This window comes from Ursus americanus, chromosome 16 (assembly GCF_024610735.1).
Source record: "Ursus americanus isolate L20-20 chromosome 16, mUrsAme1.1.p, whole genome shotgun sequence".
NCBI lineage: Eukaryota > Metazoa > Chordata > Mammalia > Carnivora > Ursidae > Ursus > Ursus americanus.
Window position 1 is genome coordinate 63,067,566 of NC_142142.1, and position 20,729 is coordinate 63,088,294.

Here is a 20,729-nt window from a genome sequence, read left to right on the forward strand (position 1 = left end):
GAGGCCAAGGGCATGGCAAGGTCATGACTGCGTCTGGCCGGGACGCCGAGTTCTCAGCATGTCTCGCCATGCTGGACGGGGCGGGAGAGTGGACTCCACGCTCTGCCGCATCAGAGACAGAGTGTCCCATTCAGCTTCCCCACTGGCTGCTGCACATCCCCTTCCATACTGGCCAAGAATCTCCCACCTTGAATCCCCACTGAGGGACGTCCATGCCGCAGTGGCCCTGACCACGTTCCCGCCGCAGCAGTGGTCAGCGGAGAGGTGCTGCTGTCTTGTCCACACCTTCTGGAGTCCCCAGGCCTTCCCCACTTCGCCCACCCCTGCACCCCTCCTCACTCTGGTAAGGAGTGGAGGCCTACCTAGGCACAGGGCATGGCGGCCGGCTCTGAGCCCTTTTCAAAGCCGCCTGTCCAGGGAGCCCATAAAGGAAGGGCCACAACATTCCTTTGCTTTTCTCAGCTTCCAAGTAGCCGAGGTGGGCGAGCGCCTCTGCCTCCTCCCTCCACAGACGCCCTTGCTAAGGGTCCCTGTTACTTCAAGTCTCGGTCTTAATTGAGTCTCAGGCCCTGGGAAGTACGCGCTCAGAAACCAGGAGAGAGAAGGTGACGGAGGTCCTCTGTGAACCTTCAGAGGCGGCCCTGGCTGTGACCTGGCCCGTGGTGGGTTCTGTTCCCCCCGGAAACAGGGCCACCCCAGGGACACGGCACCGTGGCTCACGGCAGCTTTGTAGGCCGACGTTAGCATCTGCCTCTCTCCTGATCTTGCCCGGCTTGCACCCTTTCCCCTCCAAGCCTCAGGGCCCACCATCCAGGAAACCACACTGCTCCGGACCCTGGTGCCCAGAACACCAGATCCTGAGACACCGGGAAACACGGCTTCTACAACAGGCCTCATTTTGTTCTTTCTCCTCTTTTATCAAGTTCACAATAAACTGTTAGCTCAATATAAGCAAAACAAAAACACAGGAAGCCCTAGAAGTTACGATTTGACGGCTTTACCGCTTGCAGGAGCTTTGTACAGGAAAGCGTATTGAAATGCCAGAGGCACTTTCTCCGTTTGGACCCCTCCCTGCGTTGTACTGCGCGGCAGAAACAGAAAGCGCACATCTGCTCCGCGTGCGCCTCTGTCTTAGCTGAATCAGACCGTGAACGCCCAGCCTGCCCACACGTTCCCATTCCAGTCCGCAGGGGTTGCCTCCCGCTTCTTTTGTAAGAATGTCTTGTGTAAGACACAGACATTGCAACAAAAACACTCACAAAAGAACATTTTTTATTTTTAATGCTAACTATCTTTGAAATGCCAAATATCCCTCTTAATTTTTCAATGGACGAGTCCTCGCTGACATGTGAACTTCTTACAAAAATGAATCTTGGAAAGTAAATGTATTTGTATGAGACGTGTCAACACTATTTAAAAAAAGAAAGTGGGGGTCCAGTCCCTGTAATGTGAAGCATGCCTCAAAAATTGCTAGAAGGACTCACTGCTGTTGGTGTTTGTCCTGCCTGTTTAGATCACGGGGATTCCTATCCGTTCGACGGGCCTCGAGGGACGCTCGCCCATGCATTTGCACCTGGGGAAGGCCTGGGAGGCGACACCCACTTCGACAATGCTGAGAAGTGGACTATGGGAATGAATGGTATATATGCACAATTCACCATAACCTGGAAAATATTGTACCTTCTTCTGGGCCTCCACCATGAAACCCTGAGGTTCAACGTCCCAAGCCACCCTTTAACTAGGGAGGCTGGCTAGGAAAAACAAGTAAGCCAAAAATCTAAAAGGGAACACAATAAGGGAAGAGAACCACCCTCAGGTGTGCTGTAGACTGTCTGAGCTCTGCTTCGTGCCTGTGGTCTCGAGGACCAGCGATGACCCTCCCCACGGCTCTCGTTTTCTTTATGTAGAATTTACCCTCCTTATTTGTACTTGGAAATAGGCTCTGTTCAGAGATGACCTGAGGAAATCCGTACTCTCCTGAGAAGTGTGAGGGGCCTGGGTTTTAAAGTCCCAGGATGTCATGCCCGTCATCTGGAAGTCCTCCCTGTGAAATGTGTGTGGACGACAGGGGATAGTGTGTCCTAGCCGGGAGCTGGTGAAGTCTCTGCGGCCTACCCTGGGTCTCACTGCCCCTGCTGGCTGTAATTAGGCCCCTCTGTACCCACCCATGGAGCATTGCTGACAGGGAACAAATGGACCGATTGACATTTCCACCCTTCCCCACTGCAAAGCCCCTTCTAGCCACGGGGGAGAGCGTCAGAGTACCGTCAGCAAAGCTCAGCACAGAAGGACCTGCCAACCTTTGAAGAGTCTGGCTATGAGAGGAACATGAGTTTACTATGATTGGGGCATAAATTCTCCTGTAAAGACAGAAAATATTGAAAACAAAACCCCATGTCAATGTTGTCTCTTTCTGTCTCCTATTGTATAGGTTTCAATTTATTCACCGTCGCTGCCCACGAATTTGGCCACGCGCTGGGCCTGGCCCATTCCACAGACCCCTCAGCACTAATGTACCCAACATATAAGTACCAGAATCCCTATGGATTCCACCTGCCCAAGGACGACGTGAAGGGGATCCAGGCCTTGTACGGTACAATCACTCCCCTTCTCTGGCTACCAACCCCAAACGCTCCAGGCGTTCAGTCTCCAACTTAGAGAAAGTATGCGTTGCCAGGGGTTACTGCACAGGTAAAGGTCAAGCTGGGGACAGTAGCCCCACCTGTGCCCTTCTATGAAGAGCTTATTTACCAGATATGAAGGTAGCTTGCTGTCCTAAGACGCACGATTCAGTTGTACATCTTTCCTCCAGAGCACATTGGTCCCTCGAGAGCCAGAGAAAACGCAATCCTTTGTCTGGGTTTTGGTGGGTTTTTTGTTTTGTTGAGTGTAGGTCAGAATTTCGGTAGCAAGAGCGGATGCGTGTATTTTGCAGTTCCTACATATGGTTCGTACCCATATGCAGGTAATCGACCTTATGTTCCTAAAAACAGCAAGGGTGATGTTATTAGCTTCACTGCTAGCTGCATAGACAGACCTCGTGTGAGTCACCATCTCACCCAGCCTCGCGACCAGCCTGTTAAGTGTTCAGTGTTTCCCTCCCTGGCCAGCTGAGAAAGTTGAGGCTCAAAGACAGTAAGCATCCCAAGATCATCAAAATTATCTCAGGAGTTAGCATTCTTTCAAAGGTAATGAAGAGTTATTAGAAGCTCTATGTCCCGCCTTCCTCACCAGAAAGACAGGCCCCCGAAGTCCTGAGAGGGACCCTGGAGCGCTCTTACACCTTGACACTTCTGCTTTCGGGGTCAAAGGCAGACACTCTAGGAAACAGATGTCCCCTTAGCCTCAGAGACTGGTTATTCTGCCTCCGCTCATCGGAGGCTCTCGGCATCCTCCTAGTCGAGAAAAGGGCCTGGAGAGCCCGGATGCCCCGCCTTCCTTGGGGGCGTTGGCCAACCCGCCTGGAGATGACCACACTCTTCCGAAGACTGCACTGGGGTTGTGGGAGACAAATCTCATCCCGGGAAGCGTTCAGCCAGCTCTACCCACCTCAGAGACAGGGTCCGTGCCACCTCTGTTCCTCCTCTGAGTGACAGAGACAGGCCGTGAACGTCTCCATTGTACAAACTTGGCTCCAGTGCCCCAAGCGGCCAGGGTCCAAGGGGAAGCTATTCCCACAGGCCACCGAGAAGGACTGAGCCCCAGTGCCTGCCTGTCCCTTACAGGTCCTTCTGTACTGGAAGGTCACCGCCATGCCGATGGCCACGGTCACGGGGCCAGGGGTGGAAGCGTCTGTTTGGACGTGGCCATTTCTGCACAGGTGAACAAAAGGCACAGGCATGGCCTGACGTCACCCAGCCCGGCCACCCCAGCACCTCTGACCCTTAGCACGCAGCTTGGCACATAGTAAGTGTTCAGAGACTGGCAGCACATTTCTGACGTGGCAGCCTTCCAGGTTCTGATCTTTTCCCAAAGCCTCGCCCCACTGCCAACCCTACACCACCCCAGAGCTTACCCATCCCTCTCTCCTGCGGGTTCTCCCCGTCCCTCACTCCCTCTGGGCACCACGGGGACTTGCTCAAGGGCAGGGACCCGCCAGCGCCCACGGCTCAGGCAGCCCCCGCGCACGTCCTGTCGATGGCAGATGGTCCCCAGGAGCACGGAGTGGGATGAACACCCCCCACAGCTCTCCCCGGGGAGCAGGCCCCTGCCCTACAGAAGGACCCAGCACAAGGTGCCACGGACCTCCAGCGGACCTCCTTGCCACAAGAACTCAGTGATTCCCGGGTGCCTGGTAGAAGGCTTATCGTGCAGGAGGCCCAGAAGTAGATGAAAATGATACGAAAATACACAGGGAATTTACCGTATTGAGAACAAAGAATTTAATTACCAAGAAATAATAAAATAAATAAAAGTGGCAACTTTAAAAAATCTCTGATTTGGAGCCCCGCAGCCATCAGAGGAGTGACGTGTGACAAGATAACAGATACCATTGTTTTGACGGTTACCGTGTGCCACGCGCTGTCTCCAAGCGCTTCACAGACGCGCTTGGGCACAAAGGCCGCCGAGGCAGGTGCTGTCCTCGCCCCCCTCCCACCCCGGTCGCAGATGAAGAAACGGAGGAGTGGAGGGGCTCACAGATGTGCCCGGTTATCGTGCAATTCCACGACTAGCAAAGCTGGGGTTCAAACACGGGTCCGCCTGCCACAGACAGCCACGCACCTTGTCACCCGCCGTTCAGGCCAACAGGCCTCTGGAGCGGAAGGGGCACCACTAGATTCCCAGTGCCATTTTGACCAAGTCACTTTGACTCCTAGGACCCCGGAAACCGTTCCTGGGAAAGCCCACCGTGCCGCACGCACCCCCTCAGAACCCGTCCAACCCCGACCTCTGTGACTCCAGCTTCTCCTTCGATGCCGTGACGATGCTGGGAAAGGAGCTGCTGCTCTTCCGGGACCGGTAAGCCTTGCACGCGGCACCAAGTCCCACAGACCCGGCTCCGCGCGGCCCTCCCGGGGTCCCTGCTGCTGCCACACGCCAGGGCCGGGCGGAGCTGCCGTCCTGCGTGGCACAGGGTGGGAGGCTCGGGTCTCTGGGGAGACACAGAACGGCCAAAAGCACCATCTGTGGGGCAGCTACCGTGCGCGTGGCCCTGGGCGCAGTGTTTTCCAGACACGTGAGGCACTACTTCTAACATTTTCGCTGCGAGGGAGAATTCACAGATGCAGAAAGAAGCTCAAAGGGAACAAGGTGCTGTCCTGAAGTAAGAGTCGCACTGAGTGGCTGAGTTACATCAGCCCGGATTTACCTGCTGTCTGTTCTGTCCATCACTGTATCCCTAGTGAGAGACCCAGTGTGTGCTCCGTAAATATTCGGTAATAGGGGCTGGGTGGGTGGATGGATGGATGGATGGATGGATGGGTAGATGGGTAGCTCCTTCCAAAGCCATCGCTCTGCTGAAGCCCCTCTTTCTCAAGGTCCCTTGACTTTTCAACTGTCAGCAAGCTGCCAGACAGCCCAGACAACGGAGGAATATTGACGGGTCTTGGCTTTTGTATAGCTACAGCTCCTGGAGAATACCCTGAGCTTTGAGGGTCCAATACCGTATTTTAGGAATGTTTCTTTTGGACTGATTAATAGAAGTTTTCGTAGTTCTGTGACTTGTAAAGGATGGTGAGGTGGTGCTGGTATTTAAATTTAATGGCTTAGGAGGGGGCGCCTGGGTGGCGCAGTTGGTTAAGCGTCTGACTCTTGGTTTCGGCTCAGGTCATGATCTCAGGGTCATGGGATTGAGCCCACTCAGGCTCTGCACTCAGCGGGGGGTCTTCTTGAGATTCTCTCTCCCTCTCCTTCTGCCCCTTCCCCCGCTCATGCTCACTCTCACTCTCTCACACACGTGCACTCTCTATCTCTAAAAAAAATTTTTTTAATTAAATAAAATAAATTTTAAGATAAGTTGAATGGCATAAGAGATTGAGTAATTCATGATGCTGGAGATGCTGGGAACTTCAGGGTCGGTGCTGCAGGAAGAGCTGTGTTTCCAGCTGTGTGAGTTGATCAGCGGGAGAACTGGGTGATCTTTCTTAGTATTTTTATTGTCATGGACATCACTCAGGAAACTTAAATAGAAGTAAATTTAAGATTAGTGTAATAAGGAAAGAGAAGAATTATAATTTGATTAAGCCTTTTGGGTTTGAAATTAATGTGGAAGTTTTCATTAGAAGACAGGAAATGGTTTTTGGTGACAGGTTTTCTAGTTGAAGTAGGTCTACTAACAACGATATTAGCTTTTTGTTGGCTGAAAGACTGATGAATGGTGAGAGGTGGTGAAAAATCATTGGAAAAAAACCAAGGAGTTTGGAAAAGTCATAGAGGGGTGAAGGAGAACTGAATTTTATGTTTTGTGTTCTAAGGTTATGTTCAAGAGCTGGAATGAAAGTGGAGACCGTGAAGGCAGACTGTTCATTTTAAGTTAGGCATCATTACGTGAGGAACAGTTGTTGGGGTCATGTTGTGGGAAATAAAAATCCAGCAAAAATTCTCCCAGTTAAAAGGCACTTACTAGAGTGGATTAGGGAGCATTATTCTCACTGATTAGAATTAGTGTGAACCAGCAGGGTTGTCCCACCACTGGGAGAAAGTGATTGTGGGGTCACAGACAGCTACTGGGAAGCCTCAGGTTTCACAGGGCTCGGTGCTCACGGGACGGGACAGTTATGCTCCCCAGTTCTGATGTGGGGGCTCCTCCCACCACCAAGCAATTCTCAGAGTCCAGCTGAGTGCCCTATAGTTCAACTCAATTCTGATGCCATCCACCCGGAGGTAACGTCCGCCGACCCCACAGGTTAAGGGCTCCGTCCTACAAGACTGCCCTCCACTTCGGATGCCAGTTCTGACTGATGGGTTCCCATAAGCCCCTCCTTAGGTTTGACTGGTTTACTAGAGCAGCTTACAGAACTCAGGAAACCCGTTCAGTCACTAGATGAAGTTTATTATCAAAGGGTGTAACTCAGGAACCGTCAGAGGCAGAGATGCCCGGAGCAGCGGATGGGGGAAGGGAGCAAGGCTTCCATGCCCTCCCCGGGTGCAAACCCCCCCATCGGCACATCTGCATGTGTTCACCAACCCAGAAAATTCCCCAAACCCCCTCCTTTGGGGTTTTTATGGAGGCTTCATCACAGAGGCATGACTGATTAGATCATTGGCCGTTGGCGACTGATCCAACCTCCATCCCCTCTCTCCTGCCTGAAGGGGGTGAGGTGGGTGTTGGGACTGAAAGTTCCAACCCTCCCATTATCTGGTTGTGCCCTCCAGTAACCGCCCCCGTCTGGAGGTGCTTTCTGTAAGTCACCTTGTCGACCTAACAAAGGACACCTTTATCCCTCTCATCACTGGAAATTCGGAAGGTTTTAGTGGCTGGGTGCCAGAAACCAGGAGGAAGACCAAATATGTATTTCCTACTATAAATCACAATATCACAGATCTATTAGCATTTTGATAATTAAGGCTGTGGAGTAAAAGCCTGCAGGGAGAGGCCTACCTGTGATGCTACTCTTCCAATAATGAGGTTGTGGGAAAAGGGTCAAGCTTCAAGCCACATGTGTTTTGGGTGTCTTCTCCATCAGTTAAGTGATCAATAACAGACCCACAGCATATAAATAATATGGATTTAATTCATGCCTGTGTGCAGAAGTGAAGGAATCCTGGGTATGTGGGTGATATCAGGAGTCACCATTGTTAGGCCTAACCGGCTTGAAGTAAAGAAGGCAACAATCTTTTCATGTCATTTTGGGTGAGAGCACAGATGCTGCAAACAGCCTGGTAGACCAGCTAGACAGAGTGTTAATGTTTGACTGGTTATATTATTTCCTGTCATTGGGTAGAAGGGAATTAATAAAAAGACACCCGCTACAACTATTTACTCGAATGAAGTAAAGCTGAGACTGGCATCCGGTCTTTGGTGGTGTAGGGAGGTCATGGGTGAAAGCCAAATTGGGCCAGTTTACCAGTTGCAGCTAGACAAAGTACAATTAGCGGAATGAGGTCATGATTAAGGCCAAGTATGCGGATTTGTTGGAGATCTCATGCCTTTACATTAGATAGCCCGGCTCCGCCGCCCGCTCCACACGGGCCCACGAGCCCCTCCTCCTCTTTGGACTGAGGTGCTCTGATGTCACAGCGACTTCCCTGGGAGCCAGGCTCACTGTGATAAGCATTGGGTTATCACACCCTCACAAGGGCCCCGTGAGGCAGGAATTACTGCTCCCTTTCCACCGGAACACGGAGCTAGGGAGGGCTGGAGCTGGGACCCACGGCCACACGAAGACCCTCCGGAGCCCTGGCCCCCCACTCTCCTGCCTCCCAAGCTGCCATCGCAGCAAGAATCCCATGCTCCGTAGCTCTGATCCCTACTAGCCAACACCAAAAAGTCCCAGAGTGCTGGTGAAGCCTGGGCAAAGAACAAAGAGTTCTTTCAACCCTCAGCGACGATGCAAACCGCAGACAGCAGGGAGACCTCGGGTCCGGCCTGGAGTTCCCCGTCACCAACAATAACCTGTTGAGGAGACATTCCCACGTGTGGGCGTCATCTCCACACGGGGTGTTTCCAAAGCAGGACAGGGTACAGCGCCCTTCCCGGTCACCGGGACCGCATCCTGCTGTCCGCCACGTGTAAAGGTACATGGGCACAACCCAGCGTTGTGTTTGAAGACAAATGGGCATCGACTACACTACGGTGAAAGTTGCAGATACCTACCCCTTACACGGACCTGTATCTGTACGTTTAACACACGTACATCAGTTCTTTCCAGTAGACGGTGGGAGAGTATGGCTGTCCCACATTCCTCAGGCTGTTAGGGAAGAGGCGAAGCAAGTGGGTGGAACGACAGCCACTCCAAACTGTAGTTGCCCCTCTCAGATGATCGTGGGTTTTACCCAGTTGAATTTTGCCCATAAAATCAAGAATATCACAATCAGCGGTAGACCTCAGAAGTATAACAGCATTTTGCACATGGAGTAAGTGTAAAGCCGACTGTGTTCAAATCCTTCATGTTGGAGAGAAGAAAGGTGCGCCCTGTCTGTGTCTCAGCCCAGCAGACGCTCCTGCCTGCCCGCCGGGTCTCCGGGTCCTAATCCAGAGCCATCCTGTCACTCATGCAGAACTGGGCCACCTCAGACAAGCACTGCAGTTCAACTCAAAGGAACTCAAGCCTCTGATTGGTATGTGTTTGAGTTTGTGAGGAAAACGCGGGGCAGCGGGTCCTGTGCTCCAGGCCCTCTCCTGCCAGTCAGATAAACAGCCACAGGGAGAAGAACGTTCTTAGACCATCTACGTGCCTCGAACACGTTGGATAGGCTGGTCCACATTCTGTTCTCTTCTCAAAATATCTGTCAGTAGCTAACGGTCACGTTTTGGAAGATGTTGTGTATCTTCGATCAGCAAAGGAAAGCATTTTTAAGGCTATGCAGTCGGAAAGGAAGACGAGGATGAAGAGGGTCCTGAGGAGTCGCCATCTTTAGTGCAGGAGATGGTGCAAAGGAAGAGTCAAAGACAGCAGACGGGAAGTCAAGGAGACTTGCTGGACACAGAAACTCTGTGTTAGATGTGCCGCGTTCAAGGCGGTGACGATTCTAGCGGGTTCTGTAGCAGTGGGCCGGGGCTCAGGGGCGCCCACAGCTGGAGGCTCATGGATTTTAGAAGCTCCCACGCGGAGGAGGCAGGTAAAGATCTGAAAACAGACTCTAATAATACTAACTGATGTTTCACAATCGCTCACAACGTGCTGAGTCTTGCGCGTGTTACAGATACTCGTTTGATCCAGCGTTACTTCCCCAGCTGTAGCTTTAACCCACTTGGCATTGGAGACAGGATCCCTTCATGGAGCTTTCCCAAACGGTTCAGCAGTGCAGGGCGCCGGGGTGGCTCCGTCGGCTGAGCATCCGACTCTTGACTTCGGCTCAGGTTGTGATCTCAGGGTCGTGGGATTGAGCCCCGCGTCGGGCTCCAGGCCGCGTGTGGAGGCTGTTTGAGGTTCTCCTCTCCTTCTGCCCCTCCCCCTGCTCATGCACACTCTCTCTTTCTGTCTCCCTCTCGAATAAATAAATAAATCCTCACAGTGATCAATCTGGAAAGGGATGCTGGGACCATCAGACTGAGGACTGAAGAACAGGGACAGAGTGGCCAGGACGATTTACGTGTGTCATTTCAGAGGAGTCATGAGGGGGGGTCCAGGTCCAGGGAGTGAGTGGAAATGGTGATACAGACCATTCACCTGAGAGCCGTGTTAGTGACAAAGAGAGGTTCGTTAGGATCACAGCTGGAACGGGCAGCAGGGTCTGAGGAGGAGTTTCCAAAACTGGAAACTACCTGGACATGTTGGGAGACAGGACTAGGAGCAGTGGAGAGACGGCAGTGCAAGGCGCTGGGGGAAGGAGGAACAGTACATCCGTCACTCCTACTCCGGGACAGGACTCCGGGATCTGGCATTTGGAGGGTCCACAGGATTGAGCAAAGCGCACACTGAGGGGGACATCGTCCTCCTTCGGTCTCCTGGGGACGTGTCTCCTCTGGTTGTAAGACTGCATCACGAAAAGTCAACAAGCGGCAGTGTATTACTTAGACGGAGTCTGGGTTATATATTAAGAATTCAGACAAGGAGGCAGAGGGTGTGTTACGGTCCTTGATTCGTTTGCTCTCCTCTGAGCTCCTTCCTCCTGGCTAGGTTTGGGGCCCTTCACAGGTTATGGCTTCTGCACATGGGCGTCCCCGGGATCCTCCAGTGGGAGAAACACGAGGTGCAGCTCTGACTATTTTTAAGCACCGCTACGTTTGGGTTTTTAATTCTGCGAGATGTGTTTCTCTGGGGCTCAATGAAATGAGTGACAGGTTTGATTTCTTGGCCTCCAAAGCCGTCTGACCTAAGCAGCCCTGGCTGGTGAGCCCCCAGAATGAGTGCGTGTCAGCCAAGACTGCGAGTGTTTGTACTTCACGGTTTCCACTGACAAAACTTTTATGTCAGTGAGGCACATTTGGAAAGACACTTAGTGCTTTGGTAAACTCTAAGTCTTACCGATCACCGATCATCTGTAGAATGAAAACATGTCTTTCTGCAGAGTATCTACGAATTATTGTAAGAGTAGTCGAGAGCTTATAAACATTTTCAGATGCATTGTCTGAATTCCTCCTTCGAAGTATTAGCACACACATTATTAGTATTCCCACTTTTATTTGAAAGAAGGAAACCAAGTCTCAAAAATTGAGTGACTCACACAAGGCCACACATCCAATGATAACACCAGGCTTCCAGCTCCTAGCGAGAGATAAGCAGCAAGAAGAGAGATCCCTCCTCCCCCTGAAACTAAGGAGCGGAATGAGCGAGAACAGAGTCCAGGAGAGTAAAGGGTTGAAGACCATGAACCGTGAAGGTCCCCCCTCGGCTCCTGCCGAATCCCCCGACGGTCCAGCAACGAGGGGGTGACGGGCTCCTTACACAGGTGGGGGGTGAAGATGGTTGGGGACAACACAGGAAGAACAGAAGTTGGGCAAATGTGGGTCACATCCCCTGGTGTGCCGGGCGCCCCGTAAGCCAGAGGACAGGAAGACAGATAATGATGAGGCTGCCCCAGGTGAAGGCTACCAGGGAACTAATCTCAAACTTGAATAAGCTGCTGTTCTTTGAGAAAAGAGATAGAAAATTTCAGAGAATATGAAAATCAGTAATCTTATGATTTCCTTTCACTCCCTGGCACCCATTCATTGAGCCAACGAGTATTTATTGAGCCCTGACTGTGTGCCAGGAACAGCGATGGCTCCTGGGAGCATGGAGATAAACAGCACAGCTAAACATCTAATCAGCAGATCCCTACTATCAATAGGCACCATTGTCTCGCCCTCCTTATCAAAGATCAGCTGACAGACCTCCGATAAAGTGCTCACGGATCTCCATGACCCATTGACCCATTCCCACACACCCCGCAGCTGCTCTCTTCCAATAAGTTCACAGATTGGTTTTCTTTTTACTTATTTTTTACATCCATTTACAGATGTATTAGGAGGTTACAAGCTATACTTGGGGTTTTGGGTCAATTTTAACCCATTTATGTTTGTAACCAAAGCGCCAAGCTTGTAAATGCTCTGGGTATGTTCATTACCCACCATTAGTATTGAAAATTTTCATGATTACAATTTCTTCTGGAATCTGTGCTACGTTCCGTAAGTGATGGACAGTTTTTTCTTCGACCTTGTGGGCACAGTTTATACATTTTAATACATCATAACACTGTTTAAACCAGGGTTCCTTGACTTTGGCACTACTGATATTCTGAGGCAGACCAGTCTTTGTTGGGTTGGGTTGTCCCAGGCACTGGGACACGTTGAGTGGCCTCCCTGGCTGGCTTCTCCCGCTGGAGGCCAACAGCACTGACCACTCCCGGTGATGACAAGCACGACTGTCAGCAAACATGGCCAAATGTCTCTGGGGGCACGAAATCACTCTTGGCTTAGAATGACCACTCCACTTCCCCTTAGTCCTCACAGTTCCTGCCATGTCTTAACTCAGGGTTGATTTGGAAAGGAATTTTAGATTCTACGATGTGTGCAAAGTTCCAAAAGTACACTTCTGGTGTGCAGGAGCTCTTAATCATGACGTCTTCCCAGCTCTCCTACTGGGTGGTGCGGGACATCCACGCCCTAACTGCCAGTGAAAGAAAGGGCTTGCATTTGCCTAGAGCCACCTTTCGATTTTTAAATGAAAAATGAAAGCAAATATTTCCCCGCGTTCGGGTGCCCGAAGTGAAAGCGGCTGGAAGTCGCCGTACCTCATCAGAGACGTGATTCAGATAGGGCCTCGCCTGCGGCCTTCCTCACCCCACCATCACAGCCCCTGAAATGCAGCTCGGTGCCTGGGTCAGCATCCAGCGCAGTGACAGGAAGAGTCAGCATTTCAGAACCATGTATTGAATTAAGTGAAAGACACTTGCTTATGGATTTCTCATCAGGTTCCCAATTAATGCATTGTTATCAAAAATCAGATGGCAGGCTGTGGACACGATGCGCTTATCTGTTTTCGTTACCCAGAGCTGCGGGGTTCCCCAGACCGGTGCTCATGTTGTGGTGGCAGAGAGGAAGGAGAAGGGGCAAGTGGTCCCTCACGCCTTCAGAAAAGCCTAGATCTGACGAACGGGGTCGAGCTATGAACAAGGAAAGCGGAGATAACAAGGCGGGATGAACAAGGGGATGGGATCAGGTGGAAATGATTATTGAGACAGCTGCCTTCGAAGCCGGCTCTGTCTGCCCCTAACCGCCACATGACCTTTGGGCCCACCAGCCTTCCTGAGCCTCGGTGTTTCATCCGTTAACACAGACATTCTAGAGCAGGCTGTGAAGCGTAGGGTGTGGGACGGGCCAGCACACCTGCCACGGACGCCTGCCACCCCGTGTATCGTGCATGGTGGGTGCCCAGTCAGCGGGTGGGTGAGGCCTGGGCAAATTATAATGTTTAGAGTGGACAGTATCTAGCTCTATGGCACTTCATGGTTTCTAATCACTTTCCTGTGCATTCTGTCCTTGGATCCTCGGAATGACCTCCTGAGACAGGGCAGGTATTATTATTTGCATCTAAGAGATCAGTAAGACTGAGCTTGGAGGTGCCGGTCAGAGTTAGAGCTCAAGCCTACGTCTCCTAAAGCATGGCGGTCATGATGCCGCGTAGGGCACGAAGACATGTCTCTCTCAATAAAGCTCTTTCAAATTCATCGTCCGCTTACAAGGCCCCACCTGGGACACCTTCCCCAAAACCCTGAATGTGGTGGAATTTCCCTCCTGCGGGGTATGCTCTGTGTTCACATCCTAAACTTGACTGTGTAGCACTGGTCCTGTCTGATTGTAATCCTAACTGCCTAATCACGCACCTGTCTGCACTCCTGGGCTCTAAGCTCCCTGAGGCAGGACTGGGTCTCGTTCAGTGTCTCATCTACCACAGTCCCTGCTGACAGGCACTCCGTAAATATTTGCTAGATTAACTGAACAGGAAAACTCAACGTAAGATTGATGAGTTCCTATAGTAACTACCCAGAAAATTAAATGTCGAAATTCATTATAGTTTCCCTATCCACAAATTATTTTAATGTATAGAGTCTATTTTCTACAGAGTCAAGTAAACTTGTATTTTATAAAAATGATTTTCACTTCCAAAATTCAAAATGGACCCCATTTACATTGACTATTTCACCCCAATACCCTTATGATACTGCCACCGTTTTTTGGAAATAATTTTGGATGAGTGGAGGGATGAGTTGCTAAAACTTGAGTTAATCTGTGTGTACCAGATTTTCTGTTAACTAGCCATCCATTTCAAGGATATAAGTACTTTCAATAGATTCAATAGATAACTTTCGATATAACTGATAACTGTTAATGTTCTTGCCAGCTTCGTTGGGAATAATTCCCAACCACAAAAGTTTGGTGCAATTGTCATACTCATAACGTCCCAGGATGGTATGTTATCTTTGTGAGAATTCAGTTTTCGAAAGATCAGAATGGGAAGAGGACATTTATATCAAGGGATCCTGGGACTGGAAGGTGCACAGCTTAAATGTGTGAAACACAGCTTAACTCCTGGCTGGATCCTTCCGTGTTTTGAACGTCCTTATGTAAGTGAAGGAAAGGGGATTGCAGGGAGGCGCAAAGAGCAAAAGGGAAAAGAACTGTATACTAAGGTCAAACACTTACGCTCTCCTTAAAAACGAGGCAAGGGCAGGAGGCGTTGAGAAACGGCCCCTGAAGTGTGGCTTGCAGAACACGCCGTTCCCCGTCCCACACAGGATCTGAACCAACCCTCGCTCTTGTGGATTGTCCCGCAGGATTTTCTGGCGTCGGCAAGTTCACGTGATGGCGGGGATCCGACCCAGCACCATCACCAGCTCCTTCCCCCAGCTTATGTCCAACGTGGACGCAGCTTACGAAGTGGCCGACAGGGGCACCGCTTACTTCTTCAAAGGTACCCTACGGATCCGTGGGGGGCAGGATGGCAGGCGCGGCGCCCCACGTGCTGGCAACGTCTAGCACTGGCAGCGCTGGGTCGGGGACCGTGGCACGCGCTCCGGGCGCCCCTTCTCAGGTCGGCATGAAATGCCACTCTGCTGTACCGTAAGAACGGCAGCAAGGGCCACGACTCTCACAGTGTTCTCAGAGCCAGGGACACCGCGGTCAGTGACAGCACCCCGGGGCTACAGACCCGGTCCCCGCCCCTCAGGGTGGCATGGCGTACCCTACCGAGAGCCTCTAGTCCACAAAAGCCAACACGGAACCCCATGTGAGGAGAATGATGCTCCCAAGCAGCGGGAGTGGAAAGACACCTGCGACTCTGGGAGGTGGGCGCGGTGTCAGCCTCTGGCTCCAGCCCTTTTCTATTAGAGTGACTGGGAATGATCTAACTGCTCTGACCGACCTCAAAGACGGGACAGTGGCTGGCCAACGGGCGCTGTCCGAGAGGTGGCACCTGTCCGTTTTAGCATATTTTTCTTGAAGCTGAGGGATGAAGGTCCAAGGCTAGCCCTAGCTTGCACATCACAGCATTTGTGTATCGCATGCCCCTTCTCTCCCACGCTCATATATGAGACTCAAATGAGGTTATACACATGAAAAGTATCTTGAAAAAAGTTACTGTGTGAAATTTAAGGCACAGCTGTATCAAAATTAGTGCTTTCCTAAGGCATCACTGGAGATGTTTGCCTCCAGAGTAGTTTTTATTGTATAAAAGCTTATATATTGGGTTACAGCCATGGCAACTCTCCCATAAACTACTCCCACTTGGGATCCTGCCTAGAAATCCTCAAGAGTGAAGTCCACCGCCGAGTGGTACAGAGTTTTTGTAAACTCTGATTTCTGTTTTCAGGCCCCCACTACTGGATAACAAGAGGATTCCAAATGCAAGGTCCTCCTCGAACTATTTATGACTTTGGCTTCCCAAGGTATGTCCAGCGAATAGATGCTGCCGTCTATCTCAAGGATGTGCAGAAGACCCTTTTCTTTGTGGGAGATGAATACTACAGGTATGGCTTTTCTCCTTTTGATTGTCCAGATGTATTCAATGGGAAGAAAAAATCCTTTTGCAGAAAAGAGTGCAAAGCAAGTTTGCAAGAGGCCCATTGACTCCTCTTGACCATTGGGTGCCATTTACTCATGGTCGACATGGTCTCTAAGTTAGGAAGCCACCCAAATAAGTGAAGCATTCATTCATGAATCCCATCATTTGCTCTCTAGCACACGAAACATCGTAATCCTTCATGCATTTATTAACTGGACCTCCAGTGGCCTAAGAGTAGACACAGCTTCCCCAAATACATTGCTAGCCACAGGGAATGCCTCGGGGTAGAACTGACTCCCTGTTATGTGAATACCAATGAATCCCAGAATACTCTGATTTTGTGCAAAATGGATGTGGTCATGACTGTGGGGCTCTTTGAAGGAAAGTTCTGCTGAAAGAAAAAAAGCCCTTACTGCTAAGTCCTTTCATCAGACCCAGAACATGAAGACTCTTCTTACCCAAAGTGGATACATACACAGTCATCCTGCCCATCTTGCAGACCTGAGTTAGGTGCCATCTGTCATCGCCGTGCCCAGGGTCACACCACATCCCACCTGCTGGGTTTCTGTCCTTAACTGACTCATGTGAAGGGTGAGAAAGCTCTGCCTCTGCACGCCTCCCCCCTACTCCCAGCTCTCACGTCCACTGTGTTTGCTCATCTGAACCTCAGAAGAGAGAAGTAAAACAAACAGATTCTAAGCATTTGGCTGTGCTACATACTTTAGGTCCATGATAGGATCTGGTTGGAAGCAGGAGAGTGCCCAACTTTGGTCCAAGGGCTTTCGTTTTATTTTATGTCAGTTATTTATGTTTCTATTTTAATTCCAGTTAGTTAACATACAGTGCTGTTAGCTTCAGGTGTATGATAGAGCGAATCAACACTTCCATACATCAGCCCGTGCTCATCATGACAGGTGCACACCTTCGTCCCTATCACCTGTTTCCCCATCCTCCCGCCCACCTCCTCTCTGGTCACCATTGGCGTGTTCTCTGGAGTTCAGAGTCTGTTTTTTGGTTTGTCTCTTTCTTTCTTGTTTGTTTTGTTTCTTAAATTCCACATATGAGCAAAATCATGGTATTTCTCTTTCTCTCACTTATTTCACTTAGCATTATACCCCTTAGCTCCATCCACGTCGTTGCAAATGGCAAGATTTCATTCTTTTTGATGGCTGAGTAGTAATCCATTGTATATATGAACCAAGTCTTCTTTACCCATTCATCTGTCAATGGACATCTGGGCTCTTTCCATAATTTGGCTATTGTTGGCAATGCTGCTATAAACATCAGGGTGCATGTACCCCTTCAAATTCATATTTTTGTGTCCTTTGGGTAAATACCTAGTGGTGCAATTTCTGGATTGTAGAATAGCTGTAATTTTAACTGCTTGAGGAACCTCCATACTGTTTTCCAGAGTGGCTGTACCAGTTTGCATTCCCACCAACAGTGTCAGACGGTTCCCCTTCCTCTGCCTCCTTGCCAACACCTGTTGTTTCCCGTGTTGTTAATTTTAGCCGTACTGACAGCTGTGAGGGGGTGTCTCATGTGGTTCTGATCTGTATTCCCTGACGGGAGTGCTGTAGAGCATCTTCTCATGTGTCTGTTGGCATCTGGATGTCTTTTCTGGAAAAATGTCTATTCGTGTCTTCTGCCCATTTTTTCATTGGATTACTCATTTTTGGGGTATGGAGTTTAATAAGTTCTTTATATATTTTGGATACTAACCCTTTATCAGTATTTGCAAATATCTTCTCCCATTCCATAGGTTACCTTTTAGTTTTATTGATTGTTTCCTTCTCTGTGCAGAAGCTTTTAATTTTGAAGAAGTCCCAGTAGTTTATTTTTGCTTTTATTTCCCTTGCTTCTGGAGACATTTCTAGCAAGAAGTTGCTATGGCTTATGTCAAAGAGGTTGCTGCCTGTGTTCTCCACTAGGATCTTGATGGTTTCCTGTCTCATATTTAGGTCTTTCATCCATTTTGAATTTATTTTTATGTATGGTCAAAGAAGGTGGTCCAGTTTCATTCTTCTACACGTGGCTGTCCAATTTTCCCAACACCATTTGTTGAAGAGACCATCTTTTTTCCGTTGGATATTCTTTCCTGCTTTGTCGAAGATTAGTTAATACATAGTTGTGCGTCTGTTTCTGGGTTTTCCTATTCTGTTCTATTGATCTATGTGTCTATTTTTGTGCCAGTAACATCCTGTTTTAATTACTATAGTTTCATAATATAGCCTGAAGTCCAGAATTATGACACCTCCAGCTTTGCTTTTTTTTTTTTTTTTTTCAAAGTTGCTTCGGCTATTCGGGGTCTTTGTTCAAGCTCTGTTTTAAAAAAAATGCTGTTGATACTTGGATAGGGATTGCATTAATTAATTTTGGTCAGAAAGACATTTTAATATTTGTTCTTCTAATCCATGAGCATGGAATGTTTTTCCATTTCTTTGTGTCTTCAATTTCTTTCATCAGTGTTTTATAGTTTTCAGAATACAGGTCTTTCAACTTCTTAGGTAGATTCCTAGGTATCTTATTGTTTTTGGTGCTATTGAAAATGGGATAGATTCCTTAATTTCTCTTTCTCTTTCCGTAGAAATACAACAGATTTGTGTACACTGATTTTGTATCCTGCGACTTTACTGAATTCATTTATCAGGTCTAGCAGTTTTTTGGTGGAGTCTTTTGGGTTTTCTATATATAGCATCATGTTGTCTGCAAACAGTGAAAGTTTGACTTCTTCCTTGCCAACCTGGATGAACTTTATTTCTTTTTGTTGTCTCATTGCTGAGGCCAGGACTTCCAGTACTGTGTTAAACAACAGTGGTGAAGGGCACCAGGTGGCTCAGTCAGTTAAGCGTTCAACTCTTCACTTTGGCTCAGGTCGTGATATCGGTCATGAGATTGAGCCCCACATTGGGCTCCATGCTCAACGGAGAATCTGCTCAAGATTCTCTCTCCCTCTCCATGTGCCCCTCCCCCTAGAATAAATAAAATCTTTAATTAAAAAAATAACAGCAGTGAAAGTGCACATCTGTTCCTGACCATAGAGAAAAAGCGCTGTTTTCCCCACTGAGGATGATATTAGCTGTGGGTTCTTCATATGTGGGCTTTAGGATGTTGAGGTATGTTTCCTCTATCCCTGCTTTGTTGAGGGTTTTTCTCATGAATGGATGTTGTACTTTGTCAAGTGATTCTTCTGCGTCTATTGAGAGGATCATATAGTTCTTATCCTTTCTTTTATTAATATAGTTTATCACACTGATTGATTTGAGAATACTGAGCCATCCTTGCAGCCCAGGAATAAATGCCACTTGATCGTGTTGATTGTGGTGAATAATTTTTTTAACATACTGTTGGATTCGACTTGCAGTATTTTATTGAGAATTTTTACATCCATGTTCATCAGGGATATTAACCTGTAGTTCTCTTCTTTGGTGGGGTCTTTATCTGGTTTGATATCAGTAATGTTGGCCTCATAGAATAAAATTGGAAGTTTTCCTTCCTTTTCTGTTTTTTTAGAACAGTTTGAGAAGAATGGGTATTAAGTCTTCTTTCAATGTTCGGTAGAATCCCCCTGTGAACCCATCTAGTCCTGGACTTTTGTTTGTTGGGGGATTTTTGATTACTGATTCCATTTCTTTGCTGGTTATCAATCTGTTCAAGTTTCGTATTTCCTCCTGTTTCAGTTTTGGTAATTTATGTTTCTAGGAATTTATCCATTTCTTCCAGGTTGTCCAATTTGTTGGCATATGGTTTTTCACAATATTCTCTTACAATTGTTTGTGTTTCTGTGGTGTTGGTTGTGATCTTTTCTCTCTTATTTGTAATTCTATTTATTTGGGTCCTTTCTCTTTTCTTTTGGTAAGTCTGTCTAGAGATTTATTAATTTTTTCAAAGAACCAGCTCCTGGTTTTATTGATCTTTTCTATTGTTTTTTTACTTTCTCTATCATTTATTTCTGCCCGAATCTTGATTATTTCCCTCCTTCTGCTGGCTTTAATCTTCTTGTTCTTCCCCCAGCCCCTTTAGATGCAGATTAGGTTGTGTATTTGAGATTTTTCGTGCTTCAGGAGGTAGACCTGTATTGTTATATGCTTTCCTCTTAGAACTGCCTTTGCTGCAGCCCAGAGGTTTTGGACCATTGTGCATTCACTTTCATTTGTTTCCATGTATTTTTAAAATTTCTTCCTTTGATTTCCTGGTTGACCCATTCATTGTTTAGTAGGATGTTCTCTAATCTCCATGTATTTGTGGTCTTTCCAATTTTTTTCTTGTGATAGACTTCAAGTTGTGTAGTGTTGTGGTCTGAAAAGATGCATGGTATGATCTCGATCTTTTTGTACTTGTTGAGGCCTGATTTGTGACCCAATGTGATCTATTCTAGAGAATGTCCCATGTGTACTTGAGGAGAATGTGTATCTGCTGTTTTAGGATGAAATGCTCTGAAGATATCTGTGAAGTCCATCTGGTCCAGTGTATCATTCAAAGCCATTGTTTCCTTGCTGATTTTCTGCTTAGATGATCTGTCCATTGCTGTGAGTAGGATGTTAACGTCCCCTACTATTATGGTATTATTATCAATGAGTTTCTTCATGTTTATTAATTGATTTATATATTTGGAGGCTCCCAAGTTGAGGGCATAAATATTTA

At 48.4% G+C, this 20,729-nt stretch overlaps 1 protein-coding gene across 1 annotated transcript in view; it reads left to right on the forward strand.

Moving 5' to 3' along the window:
- MMP20 (matrix metallopeptidase 20) overlaps positions 1–20,729 on the forward strand; it is a 46,782-nt gene that overhangs the window by 10,668 nt on the left and 15,385 nt on the right. Inside the window, exons 4-8 of the mRNA XM_045797512.2 lie at positions 1,514–1,639; positions 2,432–2,593; positions 4,818–4,959; positions 14,860–14,996; positions 15,894–16,050. Of these exons, the coding sequence (XP_045653468.2) occupies positions 1,514–1,639; positions 2,432–2,593; positions 4,818–4,959; positions 14,860–14,996; positions 15,894–16,050 (724 nt within the window). The remainder of the gene's footprint in view (positions 1–1,513; positions 1,640–2,431; positions 2,594–4,817; positions 4,960–14,859; positions 14,997–15,893; positions 16,051–20,729) is intronic.